The sequence below is a fragment of the Typopeltis vanoorti genome, chromosome 3 (assembly GCF_054136105.1).
Source record: "Typopeltis vanoorti isolate ZY-2024b chromosome 3, IOZ_Tvanoo_1.0, whole genome shotgun sequence".
NCBI classification, from domain to species: Eukaryota; Metazoa; Arthropoda; class Arachnida; order Uropygi; family Thelyphonidae; genus Typopeltis; species Typopeltis vanoorti.
In genome coordinates this window covers 102,264,430-102,288,806 of record NC_143551.1, presented here as the reverse complement: position 1 = coordinate 102,288,806, position 24,377 = coordinate 102,264,430, and the positions used below count along the sequence as shown (strand labels likewise).

General features: G+C 36.9%; 1 protein-coding gene across 1 annotated transcript; it reads left to right on the top strand.

Moving 5' to 3' along the window:
* Positions 1–984: 984 nt before the first annotated feature.
* mRpS33 (mitochondrial ribosomal protein S33) lies at positions 985–20,243 on the top strand. The gene is made up of 2 exons (XM_090415843.1): positions 985–1,534; positions 19,958–20,243. The coding sequence occupies exons 1-2, from the start codon at positions 1,329–1,331 to the stop codon at positions 20,070–20,072; spliced, it is 321 nt and encodes a 106-aa protein (XP_090271969.1). The 5' UTR covers positions 985–1,328; the 3' UTR covers positions 20,073–20,243.
* Positions 20,244–24,377: the final 4,134 nt, after the last annotated feature.

The window sequence follows — 24,377 nt, the reverse complement described above, 5'->3', positions numbered from 1 at the left end:
ATGTCGGATGTTTCACCAGGCAAGGAAATAAAATCTATAATTTTGTCTTGAATAAATAAATTTTATTTATCAATGTCGAGGAGCAGTCATTTCCACGAAAACTTTTTCCGTGATGCACAGTATAAAAAGCAACAAGAGCTTCACTTGCTGCAATTTTATCGCTTTCACTATCACCACCTCACCATAAACGAGCTGATGTTTTTAACTGAAGCCAAAATCTTTTCAGCATCCTTATGTTTCTGGCTACGCAGATGTTGGTTGATGTCGCTTCTGTCTCTATGAGCAACGAAAAAATGGACATTTAAATGTTGGCATATCACTTTTGTTCCATTACTACCTGAGTGTTCATTTAAAGAAAAAATTGAGTTCTTTCTGGAGATCGTCAGTTTCGCCTCTTTGATATTTCAAGGATAGACTTAAAGCTTTAAAAAATAAGATTTAAAACTTCAAAAAAACATGAAATTTAAACCATCAGCATTGAATAACAAAGCCCAAAGTTAGCATACAGGCAAAACAAAAAACTAACGCTACAGCAGAACAGATGCCGAGTCTGAGACGCGCAAGTGTTGCGAACGTGTATTTTTTATTTTCTCTGAATAAATCGCCTTAGATATTGACATTTAATATCAAACAATGCGACTCCATGGTTATACAAATTACTGCTATCCATGATATTGATATACGATTATAGGTAATGAATAATAATTTATGATTGATCAATATTAAAGTATATTTATCGTTTTTATTAAAAACGGGACAAAATTGACATTTTTATTAAACTACGGGACGGCCAGGAAATATGAAAAAAAAACGCTACTGTCCTGCTCAAAACGGTATATAAGGCCAGCCTAGTTATACATGGTCCACGGCTCCTTTTTCAGTATATATTCGGAGCAGCCCTGACCTGTTCCATGTAATGTAAATACCCTCCGTTCGCCACCCAAAGGGCGCGTCTTGTAGGTTATTTCCTCCCTCCCAAGGAAAGAGCAATCGACCTCTTTAATACAGGTGTAGGCCACTAATTAAAACGCTGTTTATGCTTTATTGCATCTTTAGCTTTCATCGAACTTTTATGAAAAGTGGATTCTCTCTCATGCTTTGTATTGAGATCATTAATGTTTTGCTGCTCGTGGTTACGAGATAAAATTTGAGAAACTTCAGGCGGCGCTTTAGAAGTCAGTCTGATGTTTCATGTGTTTATTCTCGCAGTGTTGAATTTTTATGATCGATGTAGTGTCATTTTTCACGAAGATTGGCTTAAAAGCCTTTGTTTTGTGATTTAAAATCAAATATTCGGTGATCAGTTTCATATAAGCTATAATTCAGATATGTCAAATTATGCGAAATGTATGGCTCGGCTGAGTGCTCGAATATTTGGTGAGGTGGTTCGTCCTACGAACCAAAAATCCATGAAAGTTGTGAAAATGTTGAGTGAGCGGCCAATAGATCTCCGTCCAGAAATTGTTGACTATTATCCACCGCATCCTCAGATTACAATGCTTATGCGCAGGTTACGAATGCATGGTTTATTTAGGTAAGAATTTGTTACTGAAGTGATCCATTGAATGTTTTGATTCAAATAGAAATGGTAGTAAAAAGAAGTTACCCAAAAATACTTATGAAGAACACAACCTGAAAATTCTAATCATTCCGTTGGAAAGCAACACAACATAATTATATTACATATATTCTAGCTCCATTTATTATTATTGTGTGGGCACTCCATCGAGTCTGAGACTTATCGCCAACGACGAAACCCAGACTATTCACAGAATTTATAATATCTCTCTTTGAACCCATTAACAGACAAAGCACCCCTGCAACTGACTCTAGCGACCCAGTTTGCTCTTTCACAACTCTCCAAGCAAAAAAAATCTTGTCTTCACACCCCTATTAACCACATCTTTATTCAACTTCCAAGGATGACCCTCTTGTTCTGGCCCCTCCAGCCAAGTGCTGAAACATTTCCCCTGCATCAATCCTATATAACCCTTTAAGCAACTTAAATGTTTCTGCCATATCCCTCCTATTTCTTCTATCATTTTGCAATCCACATTTTTCTAACTTTTGCAATCCACACACCCTCAATCTATCTTCAGTCTAGGGAACATTCCACAGACCACTCACCATCTTGGCCACTTGCTCTGAATCTTCTCCATCACTTTCTCATCTCCAAGAAACTCAGGAGACCAGACTTGAGCACAGTAATGTGTTCTTCAATAGTCAAGTAATCTTATGAGCAACTTAGCAATATGTCCATTTAACTTTAACGTGTCTACCATGCCCCTAAATCTCTAGCTTCAGCTATTTCCTGGAATACAGCACCATCACTGTGATACATAGTTTGTAATCTGTTTATCCCAAAATGTATAATCTTGCATTTCTCCACATTAAACTGACACACGTTATCTTTTGCGTATACCGACAGCCTATTTAAATTGTCCTTCAGGCTCTCCATATCACCTTGATATTAACTATTACTCTACCTAATTTCATATCATCAGCAAACAGCCTGAATATTTCCAATATCATTTATGTACAAATAAAATAGCAATGGTCCCAGCACCAAACCTTGTGGCACACAGCTAATCACCTGTTTTCACCTTGATTCTTCCCCTCCATATACAACTTTTGATATCTGTGGAGCAGCCATCCTCTTATCCACTTAACCCATGCTATATCCATCCCTATTTGTTCTAATTTGCATGACAGAGTTCCATGTGGTATTCTGTCAAATGACTTGGCAAAATCCAGCAGAATTATCATGTAGCCGTTTCCTTTATGCAACTCTGCTGTTACTCTATTATAAAAAGACAGTAAATTGCTAATGCATGACTGATCCTTCACAAAGCCATGTTGTCCCTCATACGATATCATATTTTTATCTACCCATTCTTTACTTCTCTTTTTGACCAAATTTTCTAGAACTTTTACCACCACACCTGAGATACTGATTGGTCTGTAATTTGCTACTGCAGTCTTGAATGACCCTTACTCATGAGAATTATTTGGTCCTCTTTCCACTCCTTTTGAACTTTACCAGAGCTGAGACTTATATTAAAGAGGCTAGTCAGAAGCATTGCCAGTTCCTTTGTAAAACCTGAGCTGATATCCCATCTAATCCCACAGCTGTATTTAAATTGAGATTCTGCAATATCCTGAAAACCTCGAATTCATCCACCTTTGTTCCCACATTAGTATCTGTCACATATGTTAAAGCAGTAACCTCACTAAGATAATGTCCCTTTGCAAAGTGGTCACTCAGTAACTCAGCTGTTTTATCTGCTTCTGTCACCTCATGATCATCGTTCATCATCATAATGCTAATTACGGATATAGACATATTGGTCTGTTCCGGGTCTCATTATCCATTCAATATCCTTTTTTGAGGTCTACCCTGCTTCCTTTTTCCAATTGGATTATATTTTAGTATTTGTTTAGGATATTGGGTGTTGGCTATTCGGTTTGCATGTTCTATCCATTTTTGTTTATAATTGTTTAGTTTTTCTTCTACTGATTTTGTTTTTAGTTCTTTTAAAATGTCTTCATTCCTTTGTTTGTCTAATAATGTGTATTTTGCTTATTCTCATAAATCTCATTTCATTTATTTTTATTCTGTGTTTATCTTGTTTGTTTATTGTCCAAATTGCACTGCCATATAATAATGTGAACACTGCTAAAGTATTGTATATTTTCATCATTACTCATCATAATCATCACTCATTAACGTTAATCTTCCATAGTTCTTTCTTCCTCTTACTTGTGACATAACGAAAGAGCCCTTTGGGATTTTTTTCCCCTCAACTTGGCTAGATTCTTCTCATAATCTGATTTTGCTTTCCTTGCCATGCTGGTCACCTTTCTTGCCTGAGCCTTGTTCTGTTAGTGGGTTTGCTGTTCACCGTTTTATTTATATACCCTCCACAGCATTTTCTTTTTCTGCAGCTTGTGCTTAATGATATTATTCATCCATCTAACTCCTACCTGATTCCTCATTACCTAAATTGTAATCTAGGTATGATTATGACAAGCTTAGGAAGAAGCTTGTCATGATCACTTGCCTTGTAGTTCCCTTCTTCACAGAATATTTTTCATGTTGTACAATTTTCCAGTGTTGAGGCTTGAATGCTGGAGGTCATCATGTTGGAGGTTTAATGGAATATTTATAGCACTAGGAAAGGATTTAAAAACTAATTTGAATGCTTCTAGTATTTCATCTCAGTCACTGAGACATCTTCATGGATTAAAAAAAAAAGTACAACCTCTACATAGCTTTTAAGCCCCACCATAAACTTGCTTCCTTTATCTGTTCTACCAAAGATCATCTCCTTCCTCTCTCAGTGCCTGGACTATATAAAGTACCCTATTCCTGCAAGCAGGCATACAGGTAGATCAGCAACCATCTGTTTAGAGGAACACAAGTTCTACAACTGCAATCACGACTCTGGTCAATCTGGCCTTGCAAACCATGTTTTGGATACAAGCCCACAGATCTCCTGGAGGAAAACCACCATGCTCCACCATAGTAAATTTAAAAAAGAAAGATTGTTTTTAGAATCTGTGGCAGTACTCAGATATCAACCGAATTTAAATAAATACGGTTGTATAAAACTTCCTGAAATTTGGGAAACATCAATTATCAGAGTTCCCACTTTACATCCCAGGCCACCTACAAATGCCCATAGAGGGCACACCATGTATTTGAGTGTGTGTTACAAGAGTTATTTGTAATCCCTGAAAATACTGAAATCATTAAAATTAGTTTTTAATCCTTTCCTAGTTCTGTAAATATTCCATTAAACCTCGTACATGTTGTACAATTTCCCAAGTCAAAACTGCATGGTGACTTTCACCAATCAGAAGCAATGTGGTCACCTTGGTTATGGATAACGTTTCTTCTGATCCTGTGACCAGGTTCAGTACTCTCATACCCCTTAGTCCCCTCCATCACATGCTGCCTCAAGTAATTATCTCTTAGTAGGTTGTATAAATTCCATTTCCTTCCTGCCATATGCTCTTTCTTCCTTCCTTCCAGTCTATGCCCCATAGTTGAAGTCCCCCCATAATAATCACTCGAACTGTACTCATTGTACTAATTTGATGATGCATGTCTTCTAGATCATCCATGGAACTCCCTGGCTTATAGCAATCTCATATACACACAATTTACAGACAAAAAATACTATTGGTAGGTGGATAGATGGCAATGTGTGTAAGGGAAGGATTTTGTAGCACAGACAGTGGATTATGTGAAGTAGGGCACTGCCCTGCCCTGGTGAGTCCTAGGGGGTGTGACAATAACTTGAAGCACAAGCTTCTGCTACCTATGTACTTTATGTGTAATATATTTTGTCTTACTGGTCTTAATCTCACACCAGACTGCTTCAAATGAATAGTCACTTTCTTGCCCTATCTCCTGTTCTTTTTGGCTGCAATTCATCTGCTATAATTGGCAGTACTCCTCCCATTCCATCTTCTCTATCTTCCCTGAAAATTTTGCATGTAATTTAATTATACAGTCAAGAAAACTCTAGGCCACTTCATAACACCAAAAACCATAGCATTAGTAGAGTTGATATCTTCTGGTATTTAGTCTCCTCCATTAAAGTACATAGGTAGCAGAAGCTTGTGCTTCACGTTATTATGATATGTCACACCCCCAAGGACTCGCCAGTGCAGGGCAGCACTCTGTTTCACATAATCCACCATCTGTGCTACAAAATCCTTCCCTTGCACTCAATGCCATCTATCCACCTACCAGTAGTATTTTTTGTCAGTAAATTGTGTGTGTATATATGAGATTGGCTCACTCTCCTTCAGCTGATAAGCCCATGGTAAGACTCCTGTCATTACACCAAGGATGAAACTCAAGTCTTCTCCAGTTTAAGGGTGTGTAATATCTCATCAATACTCCAATTGCAATATCACTTGTTAGTTGGTAGAGAGAAACCTGACTATTTCCATTTTAGGATGAACAGGTGAACTCCTAATAACACAACCATAACCACATAGTTTTATCATTTCTGCTGCATGCCATTCTGGCAGAGTTACTCTTATGTGAATATGGAAGTGTATTACAGTTTCTGTTCCAGGTTAGTACAGAATCTTTAGCACTTCTGAATACCAAAGACCCCATAATCTAAATAGAGAAAGGAAAAGATACCGATTGAGGGTGAATATAGAAAAGACAAAAACAATGGGTTTTGGTGAAAGGGAGATTGGAAAAAAAGATTATTGTAGACAGAAAGGAACTTGAGAATGTGGAACAGTTTACCTATCTTGGAAGTTATATAATACATGATCTAAACTATAAAAAAGAAATTAAAATTAGGACTGCAAAGGCTTTACCAGGGCTAAAATCCATGGACAGAATTTGGAAGAGTAGAATCATCAGCTTAAAAACCAAAGTCAGCATTCTTGAGACATGCATCTTTAGCAGTATGTTATATGGTTGTGAAACTTGGATAATGACATAGGGATCAGAGAGAAGAATACTGGCTTTTGAAAGAAAGTGTTATCGTATGATTCTATGAATTGGATGGATTCAGAAGATAAGAAACAAAGAAATGTGCAAAAGGATACAAATAAAAGAGACTTTTTCAAAAAGACATACAAAGAAAATTAAAACTCTATGGACATATTTGTAGAATGTCAAATGACAGAAAGTTAAAGGCATTGGTGTTTGGCCTAATGAGCAGAACAAATGCTAGAGGTCGTCCTCACTGTGAGTGGGCTGACGATATTAAAGACTGGTGTGTGTGACATGACTTAATTCTTCAAGAATTAAGTCATGCTGCACTGAACAGACATCACTGGAACAATATAGTCAACATGACATCAGACACTGACGGGCACTGTGCCCATGGTTTGTGATGATGATGTAGATCCTTTTGACTGAATCATTTTTTTTTTTTCCATTTCCTGCCATTTTACATCAGACATCTGTTTTGTAACCCTTCCTCTCCCTAATTCTGTTTAAGTGACCATACCACCTTTGATTAGCCATGTTTACACATTCTTGAATGCTAACAGTATCAAGTTCCTTGCTAATATCTTTATTTTTAATGCGATTCTGCCACTGGTGCCACATCTCTCACATCTATTGTAGTCTTATCTTTTATCACGTGATTTATTTATAATCCAACTCTCAGATCCATAACTTAAAACTGGTTTGAACACCTTCTTGTATTTCTTCTGCTAGTTAAAGTGTTTTGGTTAATTTCTCTCTTATTCCATATAAATTTATTCAATTGGTTTACCAGCTGTGCTTATTGTGTTGTCTATTTCCATATTTAATTTGCTATCTTCACTAAGAACTGTGCCTAAATGGCTGAAATATTTTACTTGTTCTAAGTTCTCCATTGAAAACGCATCTGAGTTTTCTATGTTCATTCTATTTTCATCATTTTTGTCTTTGAATTGCTGATTTTCATGCCAAATTTGTTATAGCTGTTATTCAGTTCAGTTAGAGAATCCTGGATACTTGCACTGGATGTGTTTAGGAGTATACATTATCTGCATAAAGTAAAGAACTAAGTTTTATATCTCTGATTCTAATATCAGGTTGTTTAATGCCACTTTATTTCATAATGAGATCTATATAGATGATAAATAAGAATGGAGATAATGTGTATCATTTTCTTACATCTGATTTTGCATGAAACCATCATCCTATACTTCCTTCGATTCTAACTGCTGACTTACAGCAGTTAGAATTGAAATATTTTTAGACTATTTATTGTTCCATATATTGCTTTTGGCCTTCTGACACAAGCACATGCCCAGAATGCATCACTGAAGTAATCCTTAACCCTTAGATCCCAAAAGGTGCTCCAAGGCTATACAAATGAAGACCCAACTATACTGAAACTGGCTATCATCAAGAACTCTGCCTTCTGACACTGCTTACACCAAGCTCATAATAGCTGCAGAAAAATTCAGTGCATCCAAACTGATTTCCAAAGAGCGAAAAGTTGGAAACTTGCGCTCTACCCAAATGGGAGCAGTGCATTTTGGTCTGTTGCCCAACACTACTCCCATTGCTACTGCACCCAGATGGATCTATTGCATCATCACCCACAGAAAAAGCCATTCTCCTGGCATCATACTTTTCCTCAAATGGCTGTATTTGATTAAGGATTTTTTCTTCTTTTTATTGATTTTTATATATGTTTTGATGTTTTTTATTTTTTACCATGTCCAGAAATTCTGCTCCAGAGATCAAACATGGAACTTTTCAAGCCCTCAATGAATTCCATCTCCCACCTAATGCCCCCTCCCCCTCCCGAACCACTTTAACACTCAACATTTAATGCCTCCATACTTTTCACCAGAAAGTGATCCAAAAAATCCTGTCGAAATTAGATACCAAAAAGTCCCCTGGCCCTGAACATTCCTCCAGTTGTGCTGAAGATCTGTACTCCACAGTTGATTCCTATGTTGTACTTTATGCTTTCTCTCACTCCACTGACATCTGTCCTACACCCTGGAAATTAGACCATGTACGATCTATTCCCAAGGAGGGTGATAATTCTTTACTACAAAACTATTGCCTAATCTTTCTCTCTCATCTCAAGCCTTTCCTAGGTAATGGAAAGAAGCATCAATGCCCAACTCTTACACTACCTTAAAAGTATTCAGCTAATAAATCACCATAGGTATGGATTCCACCAATGTCGTTCATCGGGAGATCTGCTTACCTATATCACCCACCTCTGGATTAGTATCATGGAAAAGTTTGACAGATTCCAAGTGGTTGCACTCAATATCGCTAAGGCTTTCATTGGTGGGTCTGGTTCAAGCATCTGTTAAGCAAGATGTCATCTTCAGTCTTTCCCATGACTTCTGCATCTGGGTTTGCCAGATTTTTCACTGGATACACATTGTGAATAATGGTGCATGCTAACCTATCTTCTAACTACACTTGTGTCCAAAATCTGAGGACAAACACTATTTCTGAATATTATAACTGCAAATTTAGATGAATCAGTTTGTTGCAATTTGTATAACTGACAATTTCAAGTAGAAAGTAGCACATCCAAATTTTTGAATTATGCACAAAAAGGCAAAAGGGTGCGTTAAGCGAATTGTATTTGAAGAAAGCTCTCTTCTTGAAGGAATAAAATTGCAAACTTGATTGTCTTGTAATGTCTCAAAGACAACATCTACATGATTTGACACAGGGAAGAATTATTGGAAAGCTTGAAGAAGGCTGCATAATTACTGATATTGCCAGAAAGTTTGAAATCTTACATGGCATTATATCCAGGCTCTGGGTAGTGTTTCAAACCAACATGTGTTTCTTAGCAAATGTGTTTCAGACATTTGCTAAGAGGTCACCCTCACTCTACCATGGAGCATTTAGACAGATTTTTGGTTATAACAGCAAACATATTCGCCTCACCATGGCAAGTCAACTCCATTCAAGCACAGGTATGAGGATATCTCAACAAACTGTGGCAAGGCATCTGCAACAAGCAGGCCTATATGCCTGAAGGTCTCTAGTCTATGTCCCTTTATCCACACCTCATCATGGAGCACATTTTCAGTGCTGTTTCATCCCTAAAAACTGGACAAGACGCCAATATGCTAATGTACTCTTTACTGATGAGAGTCATTTTCATCATTTTTCCGATTCAAGACAACCCTTCATTTCGCATGAAGGTGGTACTGCTTTTTCCTACACCATGACCCATGGAGTGGGAAAACATTTTGATTAATGGACATCCGAGCTAAAGATACTGGAAAAAGAGACTATCGGTGGTGAATGATATTGCAACAAAGTTCTTCAACGTCATGTTTGATTCTTCCATGGTGCTGTAGGCAAAGAATTCATTTTTAGGGATGACAATGCTGTACCACATCGTGCACGAGCAGTGGAGATATTTCTGAAACCGAGGATATTAATCGAATTGAGTGGCCGGCACACACACTCTCGAGATCTGAACCCCATATTAACATTTGAGATGCAGTAGGAGACACATTGCTGTTCAAAATTCCCCTCAAGAATATTTCCCACAAAATAGAACAATATTCTCCCAGAACAACACCCATATCTGTAAGCAAGATGAGATTTCTCTCCTCGGGTGTTATCTTGACATCAAGACACTAGTGGCATAAACATGTTGCAGCCATTGCTGCCTCAGTGTCCAAAAATTTACAATTCCTCTTTCGCTCAAGGTATTACTTGAGCGAAACTCTGAACAACTATTAACCACAAATCACAAATTCTCCCATCCATCGAGTACTTCTGACATATCTGGAGAGTGCCCTATGAGGTTCATAAAAATACTCGACAATACAGAAGAGAGCACTTGGACTGATTAATGACTCATCTCTTACCAACTTACTCTAGTCACTCTTGTACTGGCTTTACTATTACAGCATGAATCTTCTATAAATATTTCCATGGTAAATGTTCATTAGCCTGCATCAATAATTCTCCCTCTTACCAAATCCATCGAAACATGTGCAGCTGACACTCAACACCCCTTCACTGTTGTTGAAAGTTTTTTCACTTGGTTATAAATTAAATTAAAGATGCCAAAAAATTATATTGTTGTTTAATTCTTTGTCCTGGTGTAAGCAAACACAGTTTGTGTGATGTATCTCCAGAACTAGGGTACTCGTATATAGTGGCTAATGATTTTCATGTTAATTGGCTTAGCATCTCATAATGCACATATCCTTTCGGTTATATATAATGCTATGCATTCTGTGGCATGTTAAAGTGCAGGAATATCTCTCCAAAAACTCTGTCTACAAGATCAATCTAAATCTCATTGAGTGACCCTAAGGTGGGGGGGGGGGGTTTGGCAAAGTGGTCGATATTGATCCCTGGGAGTCGATGTGGCTATCCAAGGGGTCAATAAACACCTAAAACAATTTTGAATAACACCTAGTAAGCATGCCAATTGACTGATCGGCTGAGCCAACGAGGGAGAAGCGCATGCTCTCCCTGATGAAGACATCTAGAAAAGAGACAATTAGGGCTAGTGTGCATCTATAGCCCATATCTATCAGTGGTGTTCGCTGGTCTGATAATGTAGAATTTTCTGTGTAATTTTTTTTAAAGTTATAGTGCCCATAACAGCAGCCTTTTATAGTAAGAAGTGCCAACAGTACTCGCAAGAATATTTAATACTTGGATTTATACCATCATTTAACAATGAAAAGGGTGAGGGAATTATTATTTTTAAATTAAGAAATTTATTATTGATAATATTTATTCATTTATTTAACATGATGGGAGTCGATGTGGGATGAAGGATTCCATGAAGGGGGTCGAAGGTCTAAAAAGTTTGTCGACCCCTGCCCTAAGCGATAGGCTGACCATATGTACTGTTTTGAACGGGACAGTACCGTGTTTTTCATATTTCCACATCGTCCCATCGGTTTTTGTTCCGGTTTTTAATAAAGCTTAATATTGATCAATCATAAATTATTATTCATAACCTATAATTGTATATCAATATCATGGGTAATTTGTATAACCTTGGAGTCGCATTGTTCGATACTAAATATTGATATCTGCTGTGATTTATTTTCATTTGCAGTGATTAATATTCTTATTTTCAGAGAAAATAAGAAATACAAGTTGGCAACTTGCGCACCTCAGACACGGCCTCTGTTCTGCTGTAGCGTTAGTTGTTGTTTTGCCTGTATGCTAACCAGTGGATTTGTTATTCAATGGTTTAAATTTCATATTTTTTAAAGCTTTAAGCCTATCCTTGCAATGTCAAAGATGCAAAACTGTTTTAATGACAATCTCCAGAAAGAATTGAAATTTGTTAAACTGGAAAAGCTGTTTAGCAATGGAACAAAAATGGTATGCCAAAATTGTGTTGTCCATTTTTCCATTGCTCATGGAGACAGAAGCGACATTAACCAACATCTACATATCCAGAAACATAACGATGCTGAAAAGACTCTGGCTTCAGTTAAAAACGTCAGCTCGTTTATGATGAGACGTGATGGTGATAGCAATAAAATTTCAGCAAGTGAAGCTCTTGTTGCTCATCATACTGTGCTTTAGGGCCAAAGTTTTTGCGCAAATGACTGCTTGTCAACATTGTTAAATAAAATTTATGAACCAAAATTTCTTCTGCACATGCCAAATCAGAAGCAGTAATTAGCAACCTTTTATCATCATACATATTGGGCAAAGTAATAGAGGATTTGAATAAAACAAAAAGCACTACAGTTTAGATACATTAAACAAAAAAGACATCAAACTTTTTCCAATCATTTTGCGGTACTTTTTGCCGAATTCTGGTGTTCAAGACAAAATTATAGACTTCCTTACCTGAAATACAGTCCCCCTCTACGTCTACCTAAATTTTTGTATGGGTTCTGTCACTGAGGAATAATGGTAATATTCCTCAATATTTTTATGTAATGAAATTTTTTATCGTCTGAGATTTTCATGAATACAGAATATTACATAATCCCTGTCCCGTTTTTGTCTCAAGGAAATATGGTCAGCCTACTAAGGGATCACTCCTGACCTGAATTGCTACAGGACAGGAAGCTCAAAAGTGGATCCACCCAGTGACAGGCAAGGATCAGCCACCACCAAGTAGAATCTCTCTACTTCCCATGAATCAGTGGGAGCACTATCACCAAACCTAGAGGTGACACCAAAGTTGTATTGCAAACATCATATATTTCCCCCACATACAAGCAGTTGAAAGGTGTAACACTCAGGAGCATGTCAGTAGTGTCCGGCACCTGTGTGCAAAACTTTAGTTGGAGCCCCTGCCCCCCCCCCCCCCCCCCAATAAAAAAAATCACTTTAAAAAATCGTTTTTTTATTTAAGTATTTCCTTCGCTTTGCCGCCTTTACTATCCTGGCGCCTGTGTGCGTCGCACACATTGCACATATGGCTGGCGTGCTCCTGGTAACACCTTAATTTTAAAATACTCTGGATTAGAGCAAGTTGTTGAAAATTTTTTCACTGGGCTATAGATTGAATTAAAGATACCAAGAAATTATATTCTTGTTAAATCCTTTATCCAAGTGTAATCAACCATTTTATTAAACAAGTGTATTAACATGAATTTCATAATTTTATTCTTGCAAATATTTCGACCAGAAACTAACTATTCATAATCAGTGCATCAGGATAATCACTAGGTGAAGCTAAAACAAAGAATGTTAATCCTATTTACAGACCTGAACCAAGTACCAGATGCCACAAAGTGGGTGGTTACAATCAAATAAGATGACAGCGAAAGTCCAAATTTATAATTAAGTGATTTGAAATAAAATTAAATTTAATTAGATAATGAAATGACACAGCATTATACTAAATTAAATTTAAAAAAATTAATTGGCAGGAAAGGGATGCACTATTGCTTGCTATTTATGAGGAATTGGATGGTGTGGAAGTGCCTCAGCACTTCCACACCATTAAATAACTGCTCAAACCTAAACCTGCACCAGTGTAAAAAACAAGTATTGGACCATAGAATATCATGGTCAATGTCCAAACTATAACTTGTTGTTATAATCTGACTGAACTCTTTTCAGGTTCACCAGACAGTTCTTTCTGGCTCAGATTTGATGGAAGAGGACTTTTCTCCTGTATCTCCTTTTCTAGCATGTCCAATACATTCTCAATGGGGGTTCTGATTCCAAGCTTTGCTGTGGCCAGGAAATATTGATGGAAGTTGCTGTCATACTGGCTGAACCACTACCGAACAATTCTTGCATGATGTAGCATTGTCGTCCACAAAACTGTCACCTGGTGAATAAAAAGTCAACATTGCAGGATGGACTTGATTTGTAACAATGTTCAGATATTCCTTGGTGGACACTTGACTTTATATTGGGGTGGGAGGACCCATTCTGTACCAACAGAACATGCCTCACACAATGATTCCACCTCCATAACCTTGTGTTTTTTTTTAGGGCAAGCTGGGTTCATTGCTTTATGGGGCTTCTGCCAAGCTCTCTGCCTACCATCAGTACAGAAAAAGGTATGACATGACTGGTTGGACCACATGACTCTTTTAAAGTCATTCAGTGTCCAGTCATGGTATTCCTGACACTACTGTAGATTCTTCACAGACAAATGGTTTCTTTATAGGCATGCAACTGCCAATGCTGATTCTCTTGAATTACCTGTACATGGTTTTTTGAGCAGTGGGCTGGGAACAGCCTTCATTAAATGCTTTGGTCAATTTCTGCATACCGAAAGGTCTGTTTGTCCATACAAACCTTATCAGATGACGGCGATCTCATTCCTGACAGACTATCTTAAGATCACAGTTACGTATCTTAGACAAGCAATGTGTGTTAATTTTTCCACTGATTAAGCATCTGGGATATCTCACCTTTTGAGAAACCAGCCGCCTATCATAGCTCTGGCCAGACAGGCACCCACAATAAGGCCTTTATCAAATTCTGAAAGATCTTTTGTTTTTCCCACCGTGATCAATACTATTGACAATTGCTGACCCTCAGCATTCTTAAATAGTTGCCTAGAACACATGACCAAGTATTTTGCATATATGCTGCTTAAGTGACATTTGCATACATCTGCATAAAGGTTTCTAATTCAGTGGCCGAATGTGTATTTGTTTTCCAAGGAATACAATGCACAGCCCTTCGAATCTAATATGAACAAGTTTCTCTTTCCAAACATGGTACTAATGTTACTATGGTTTGACCAACCAACCTCTCATGTATGGGTCAAATATAAAACCACCATCCTTCTTACAACCAACACATTGGGTCACAGCAAAGCTTTTCCCATCCCATATATTAAGTGCACATTAGAAAAAATAACCAAAGTTCTCTGCACATATGATCTCCATGCCACTTTTAAACCAATCATGCATCCATTCTCATAAAGGTCAATTTCATTCTCTTGCATGTCCTGGAGTGTATGAAATTACTTGTGCCTGCAGTTTGATCTGCTTTGGACATACTGGTAGATCGTTGCCATGCAGATGATCCATCTGATCATCTGCATGGCAAGTCAAGACTAGCATATCATGCTCTGAATACTCTTTCACATAGAATTAAATGGAGGAATGTTTTTATCCATCTAATCCTATTACCATGTTAGGACATTGGTTCTATTTTAGTTACAGCTTGACTTGTTTCTAATGATTTAGTTTATTGGCTGTTTGCTAGTCACAGTTATAATTTGTACTCTGAAGATGCTGGGTAGAAAACCAGCAAAATATTAGTAAGTGAAATAAATTAATTTTTTTGTCCTATCTTAGCATTGTTCATACCGTGAAGCACTATTATGAATATGTTGCTGATATAATTCATAGTTTTAGAAGAAATATTCAGTTGTTTTCAGATAGTGCTAGAATGTAAGGGGTAGTGCAGATTTCTCTGCAATTAATTTCCTTTGATGTGATGGTACTTCTAGAAGATTTGAACAGGTCAGTTCTGATATGGATTGATGAATGGAGGTACCAATTCACTGCTACTCTAAAGTCATGCACTTTGCCTATAGGAAATGATTCAACAGCAAGGAATCTGGAGATAGGAAGTTGAAGTTCAGAGGACACATTGCAAAAGTCCTATGCTACTCAGATAGTTACTGCCATAATGTGGAGGATACTGGCAGGGGATAAGGAAATGATGGCACTATTGTGTAAGCTTCTAGTCGGGTGATATCTGGATTTCTGTGCACAGATCTAGTTGTGTATCCTGGATCATAAGGGAACATTATAAAGGGGAGAGGTGAGCAACAAAGACTGTCTCAGGACTGGAATATTTGCTAAAATGTTAAGTTGAATAACAGATTGGGTGAATGTATTCTGTAGTAGAGGTTGGCAAATATAAATAGCCTGTTAGTGATTGGAGTTTATCAGATAGACATAGGGAAAAATTCCATTATTAATGTGAAGAATTGCTGTTCAGAAGATGTTAGAAGATAAGGAATGACTAAAACAACAGTCAGAGACTTGTTTAAAAACTGGAAGGATGGATCCATCTCCACAGTAACAAAGTATGATTCTGGATATAGCTGTTTTTCCAACAGTGACTTATGGATGTGAGACTTGGAACCTAAAGTAGTCTGATGAGAAAAAGGATAGCTACATTTGAGATGTGTTACAGAAGGCTGTTGAGGATATCATATACTGAAAGGTGGACAAACAGATGGTTGCTAGAAAGGATAGGTAGAACTTTAAATCTCCTTAAGGATATTAACAGAAGAAAGTTGAAATACTTTGAACACACTGGAAGGATGGAAGGAAGAATTCTCAAAACAGTAATAGAAGATAAAGTTCCAAGAAAAAGAAGTAGGGGTACACCCTCAGAGGGATGGATGGATGGATTGATTGGATGGATTGGATACAGCATCTGATGATATCCAATGAATAGATGATAGGAAAATGGGATAGGGTGTCTTTAAAAAGTGGTGCGAGTATCACGTAAGGAAATGAAAAGTAGTTTTTTTTTTTTTTTTTTTGCATAGAGAAAGAATGGGAATAAGTGGAATGTGTTGCAAGATTGGTGGTGAGTGTAGTATTAAATATGTTCAAGGCAAGGTATGATGGAAAGTTTGGCTTCCTGCAGTGAGTCTTGTGGTTTCAGGGAGTAATGTTCCTTCTAATTTTTGCCAGCCCATGTGGCATTCCATGTACAAGTCTCCACTGTCAGACTCAATAGGGAAATATTATTAATTTAGACTTCTACTCTTTGAGATGCTGAACATTTTGTTGAAGAGATTCAACACTTTTATTTCTTCGACGGTAATCGACAGCAATCCCTGTTTTAGAGAACTGTTATATATGTGCTAATGTAATATTTCTCGTTGCCCTTTTTTCATCCAACTATAAGTTGTAAAATTGCAAGCACTAAACTAATGCACTTCAATTTGCATGGCTACAAAAATCCATTCTATCACATATTTTTATCAGCTACATATCTTATACTATACTTTTTGTGCATTTGCAATATTCCCACTTTTTCTGTGATGGACTGGGCTCTTACCATTTTCTCTGAGCATATGTTAGACCAGTGGTTCCTAAATTGTGTGCTGTATGTGTGAGATGCCATGGCACACAGTTTTTATTATTATTATTATTATTATTACGGGTATCTCCATGGAGTCAGTAGACTCATCGCGGGAGACCCAAACTAGCAAAACAATATCTGTCATATCTCTTCTTGAATTCATTTACAGACGAAGAGCTCACAACTAAGTCAGGCAATGAATTCCACTCATTCACCACCCTCCAGGCAAAAAACCTTGTTCTGACACCTTTGTTAACCACACTCTTCTTTAATTTCCAGAGATGACCTCTTGTTCTTCCATCACTATCACACAGCTGAAACATTTCCCCTGCATCAATCCTATAAAAACCTTTTAGTAATTTGAATGTTTCTATCATATCACCTCTTCTTCGCCTATCAACCAATCTCTGCAATCCACAAGCTCTCAATCTATCAATGTAGGGAGTATTTTTTATATCACTCACCAACTTGGTCACTCTTCTCTGAACCCTCTCCACAGCCTCCTGATCTCCAAGGAATCCAGGTGACCAGACCTGAGCACAGTAATCCAAATGTGGAAGTATCAATGCTTTATAAAGGGGAATAATAACCTCTTTATCTCTGGATGTCAGTGTGTTCCTCAACAACCAAGTAATCCTATGTGCAATCTTGGACACCTTAGCAATGTGTCCTCTGAACTTCATCTCCCTATCTACCAATACCCCTAAGTCCCTAGCCTCATCAATCTCTTGGAGTACCTTTCCATCGATGTAGTACACAGCTGGTAATCTTTTAATCCCAAAATGCATGACTTTACACTTTTCCACATTGAACTGACATCCATTTTCTTTTGCCCATTTTACCAGCTTATTTAAATCCTCCTGCAAACTTTCAACATCAGCTTGATTTTTTATTGCACTACACAACTTTGCATCATCAGCAAACAACTGAATATCTCCCTTTAAGCCGTTTCCTATATCATTTATATACAAATTAAACAACATTGGCCCAAGCACAGAGCCCTGAGGTACACCACTGGTCACCTGCCTCATTCTGGACTCGGCTCCTCCATACACCACCTTATGGTATCTCTCCCTGAGCCATTCTCCTATCCATATCACCAATTTAATATCCATTCCCATCTGCTCCAATTTGCATAACAGTGTTCTATGGGGTATCCTGTCAAAAGCCTTAGCAAAATCCAGAAGTACCACTGTGTAGCCAGTTCCTTTGTCCAACTTGGATGTTATTCTATTATGAATAGTTAATAGATTGCTAAGGCAGGATCTACCTTTAACAAAACCATGTTGGCCTCTATAGAGTATCATATCCTGATCCACCCATTCTTGAATTTTGTCTTTAACCAACTTTTCCAATACTTTTACCACTACTCCTGAGATGGTGATTGGTCTGTAATTCAATACCGCAGTTTTAGAGCCACCCTTATGCAAAGGAACCACTTTGCCTAACTTCCACTCCCTAGGGACCATACCAGAGTTCAAACTTAAATTAAATATCCAGGTAAGAGGGGTTGACAATTCATTTGCACATTCACGCAACACCCGAGCTGATATTCCATCTAAGCCTACCGCAGTGTTTGCATTTAAGTTTTGCAATATATTTAATATCTCTGATTCTTTAGCTTCAATTCTCACATTAGGTATTGCTATAGGTATAGAGATATCCTCACTTGGGTGATAGACTTTTGAGAAGTGATCACTCAGTAACTCGACTATTACATCTGATTTTGTCACCTCAATACCATCAGCACCCACTAAGGTTATCCTTCCGAAGTCATTCTTCCTCTTACTTGCCACATAGCGGAAGAACTCTTTGGGATTACCCTTGATCTCTTTGGCTAAGGTCTTCTCATAATATGATTTAGCTTTTCTTACTATGCTGGTAACCTTCCTAGCTTGAGCCTTGTACTGCTCATGGGTGTCCTGATCGCCCTTCTCCTTGTAAATTCTCCATAACATTTTCTTTTTTTGCAGTTCAAGCTTGATACTACTGCTCATCCATCTAATGCCTGCCTTGTTTGACCTCCTGACCATAGGGACACAATCTGATATTGCTTTCCTCAAATACCCGCTGATTTTATCCCAAGCACTGCTAACATCTTTCCCTTGCAATATGTTTTGCCATGGGATGGCTGCAAGCTCACTCCGAAGCTTGTTATAATTGCCTAACCTGTAGTTCCGTACATACCCCTTCTTAATAGAAAAATCCACAGATTTTGCAACCTCCCAAGTCAATACCACATGATCGCTTTCACCAACTGGAGGTAACGAGGACACCTTACTTATGCATATAACCTCTGAACCAATAACCAGGTCCAACACTCTCACACCACGTGTCCCTTCAGTTACGTGCTGTTTCAAGTAATTATCTCGTAGAAGATGTATGAACTCCATTTCCTTTTTGCTACGTGATATTTCCTCCTTCCAATTGATATCACCATAATTAAAATCCCCCATAATAATCACTAAGCCTTCACTCATTGCACTAAGTTGCTGAATCCTGATCTGTGTTATGCATGTTTTGGAACATTTTTTTCGAACGGCTACTAAGTTTTTAGGACACAAATACTTAGTAAGTAGTTTGAACTGTTAGGTATTTCCTTTGCCTAGAGACACTATAAACTGAGGCAGTTTGGTAACATCTGAGTTAGATATGGGGAGAGAGGACATTCCCTATATGACTTCTCTTAATTGGTATTTTACAATTTTCAGCATTTCCAAAATTTTATTGTTGTAACAGTATTTTTATAGTATAGGAGTATGATATGGAGTATTTTTCGTGTGTTATTTTATTTTATTCAAATAATTTATTTCTGCATATTGAGTTAAATGCATGTTTGTAAACTCCATAAGCTGTAGTAAAGATTTCCTGAAACTAGTAATTAAAAAAAAAACTCAGTTTTGTGGTTCAATTTTAAATAACTGTGATTTGTGTGATACTGTGTTAATTTGTTTTATTTATTTATTTCAGAGATGAGCATGAAGATTTCAAAGATGAAATACTTAGACTTCGTATATTGCGAGGAAAAGGACCTCCCAAGAAAGGAGAAGGTAAAAGAGCATTAGCAAGGAAAGGAGCTCTGTAATATTAAATTTTCTAAAATTTAATTTCTGTTTGTGGGAATTTTAAAAATTCGTGTAGTCTGAAAAAACAAAATCACTGTAAACAATTTTTGCCATTGTTCATATCAGATATGGCAGACTGTAATTTTATTTCTCAGAAAAATAAAATTAACTTTGCATATTCTGTAGAGAAATGCTTGGACATTTGCTATTGGTACCTTATTATATTGAAAGGTTCTGTGTTCAGCATGAATGGATTGAAGAAGGGAGGATCCCATTCATATACTTAAGTGAACATTGTAGTTATATACTAAGAAATATGTAATTTAGTTGCTGAAGTTCTTGGGTGTGTTATGCATTAGCGAATTGTATAAAAAGTTTATATACAATTCCAAGTTTCTATTTATTATGCTTCAAAAGTCTGTATTATTAAATATTTGCAGTTTTCAGAAAATTTCTTTTATTGTGGTTTCTATTCATTCATAGAAATCTCAGATTTTGGTTAAAAATCTTTGTGTTTGAAATATTCTTAAGAATACCTTATGTTGTATGGATAAGATTTTTAAGCAAATAAACATATAATCTTAGTGGAAACCAATAATTTACTTAGGTTTTTCTGTTAATATATACACTGCCATAACTATGCAGGTGCAATGGATACACAACCATAGGGTCCAGGACGAAGGGAACCCGAAATGGGGTATCAGAAAAAAAATCAGCATTATATTTTCATTTTCATATTTTAAATTTTGCTGCCATGGGGCTGATTCTGTAACGTTTTTGGTTAAATATTATTTGCTATTAGCCATGGTGTAAGTTTATTATTATTAATAAATGATGCTTCCAAGAAGTCCAATGACTCATCAAGGGAGAACACTTACTCTACAACTCTTCGTCTCCACTAATTTTCGTAGATAATCACAAACATCCATGCCGGGATGTTTGTGATTCAAAAACCCAAGGCGGGATTCAAACTCATAGCCTTTTGGGTGGAAAGCGGATACACTAACCATTCAGCCAACCAGGCCGGCAAGTTATAGTTGATAGTATGCTTTACCATAAATGGCATGGTGTTCACTGTTGTTAATGTTCTTAAAGCAAGCCACATCTTGTCAGATGTCATCTCCTTCCAAGAGGTTGATTACCATGAGCTTCCACCATGTAGGGTTTTGTGCTTCTCTTTCGCATTCTTCATAGGACAAAAAGGTCCAGTCCTTAATATTTCCCATCCAATCTGTTCTTTATCTTCCTCTTCTTCTTTTTCCTTGTATCATTCCTTCTAGAAGTGTTTTTTGTAGGGATTCGTGCCTTAGTATGTGACCAAGGTAGATGGTTTTCCTTTTCTTAATCTTTTTCAACAGATTCCTATCTTCTCTAATCATCTCTAATATTTCTAAATTAGTTTTTTTGACAGTCTATAGGACTCTAAGAATTCTTCTGAGGATCCACATCTCAAAGGCTTTTAGTTTATTTTCACAATATTTTGATATTGTACAGGTTTCTGCTCTATATAGCAGTGTTGACCATATACATAGCATTTAGACAGCCTAATTCTTGTTTTTGTGTGAATTTCCCTTGAGGTCAGAATGTTTTTCATGCTAATGAAGGTTTGATCTAGCAATTTCTGTTCTTCTTAATATTTCCTTATCACACTTTCCATTCTCTGTAATTAGTTGACCCAAATATATATAACTCTCTACTTGATCTAAAAGTATTTCCTCTGATCTTAATATTTATATCGGGTAGTTTCCCTTTTTCTCTTGTTACAGCATCGTTTTGGTTTTTTTGAAGTTGAAATTAAGTCCACATTTTTCACTTAGCTTTAGCGTCTCTTCTGGTAGGTTTTGAAGATCTTTTTTATTCAGCTTGCAGTACTGTATCATCTGCATATCTTAAGTTGTTTTATTCCTGCCTCCTATGCTGACTCCTTTAAATTCTTCTAATTGCTGGAAGATATTTTCAGTATAGAGGTTAAACAATATAGGAGAAAGAACACAGCCTTGTCTGACAGCCTTCTTTACTGGGAATTCCTCCGAGATTTCTCCTGATATTTTTATTGAGGCAGTTTGCTCCCAATATAGATTTATCAGTAATCTGATATCTTTACCATCTACTCCTAAATTTCTGATGCATTTGATTAGTTGTTCATGTTGTATATTGTCAAAGGCCTTTGTATAGTCAATGAAACATAAGTAGACTTCTTTCTGCTTCTCCAGATATCTTTCTAGAATAGTTCTAATGTTGAAGAGTCCTTCTCTAGTTCCTTTATTTTCCTGGAAACCAGATTTTGTTTCATTAATTTCCATTTTGATTTTATGTTTATTTCTTTCTAGGATGATATATAACATAACTTTTGATATCTGACTAATCAGACTGATTGTTCTGTATTCTTCACATTTGATTGTCTTTGATTTTTTTGGTGTTGGTAGGACACATTGAGTGCTTAAAATCTTTTGGCAGGTGTCCAGTTTCGTATATTTTGTTACATATGTCAGTCAGTGATCTTATAGCCTTATCATCTAAAACCTTTAGATATTCTGCCATAATTCCATCCATTCCTGGAGCTTTTCCTGGTTTCAGTTTCCTAATGGCATTTGTTACTTTCCAGGTAAGAATAGTAGGCCCTCCAAATCTTCTTGCATTGGCTTATCTATTCTATCATGATTGTGGAGTTCCTTTGAATACACTACCCATCTATCCCTTATTTTGTCTTTCTCCATTGGGATGTTTCCACTGGTATCTTCAATGCAATGAGAGCCTACCCTTTTGTAAGATTTGTTAGTTAGCTCCCTAACTTTTTTATGAAGTTCTCTGTTTTTGTGCTTTTTTGTCCTGAAGCTCAATTTCCTTGCATTTGTTGTTGTGCCATAGTCCTTTTGCAATCCTGCATTCTTTCCTGATCTCCTTGTTTAAGTTCTTGCATCCAGGACAATTATTGTGTTTATTTCTTTCCTCCATCATTTTCAGTATCTTGTCATTCATCCAGGGTTTACTAATTTTCTTCTCAAATTTGGGAATTGTTTGTTTTACTGCCTTTTTTTATGCCCTCTTTAAATTTCTGACATCTATCCTCAATCTCATCTTTAGGGTAAGGATACTTGGTGGGATCAGGAACATTAACAGCAGTGGATTGTGCCAGTTCCTTTAAAAATTTATCTTGTATTTCTTGATTTTTAAGGGAATCAAGATCATATTTTTCTGTTTAGAGGTTTCATTGTTTTCTTTAATTTTATTGCTGCTTTAATGACCACAGGGTTGTGGTCTGATCCAATATCAGCCCCTGGGTATGTTTTGGCTTGTAAGATGTTATTCCGGAATCTTTTTCTAATCATTATATAGTCAGTCTGGTTCCTACAGCTGTGGGACTTTTTCATGTGTAAAATCTTTTAGGAGGGTGGCTGAATAAAGTATTTGCTATTACCAGATTGTTTTCTTCACAGAACTGTATTAATCTTTCTCCTCTTGGATTTCTATGTCTCAGGCCCTGGTTTCCCATGCAGGAAAAGATCTTTTCTGAGTCCCTACTTTAGCATTTAGATCTCCCATAATGATAGTTATGTCGTCTGATTTAGTGTTGTTTAGTGCATTTTGAATGTCTTCATAGAAACATTCTACATCTTCATCTGGGTAATCAGAAGTAGATGCATATATTTGGACAATAAAAATATTAAAAGGTTGAGCTGCAATTTTTAATGCAATTATCCTGTCACTTATGGGCCAAAATCCAAGTAAGGATTGCACAATCTTATTTTTTAGTACAAATGCTACTCCATTCCTATGACTATCTCCACATGAGTATATAATTGAATGGCTCTTTCTGTTTATTTTTCCACTATTAGTCCATTTGACACTGATACCAGCAATGTCAATTTTCATTGCTTCAAGTTCTTATATAAGGTTATCTAACTTTCCAGCTTCATATAAGGTCCTTACATTCCAAGTTGCAAGCCTTAAGAGAAGATTCTTGGTTTTCAGACGTGAAGGATCAGGAGATACCCTCCCTGGAGGGTTTAAGGTATCTTCCACCACATACATACATACATAATATTATTGCAGTATAACCATGAATTAGTCACTCAGTTTAACAAACTAAAACAAACTGACCATTAAAAGGTGAACAGTTAGAGTAAACTCTCACTTATCTGCCCATAGTGGTAGAGCAAATTTCTGGTTGGATAACTGAAGATACAAATATATGATGCTGTATTTAAAGCTGGTTGACTCAATAACCCATGTACAGGCAGGTTAATTGAAGGTTTGTTCATTTGAGGGTCAGATAATTGGGAGATCACTGTATATGATGAAAACTACATGGTGATGACAGTGCT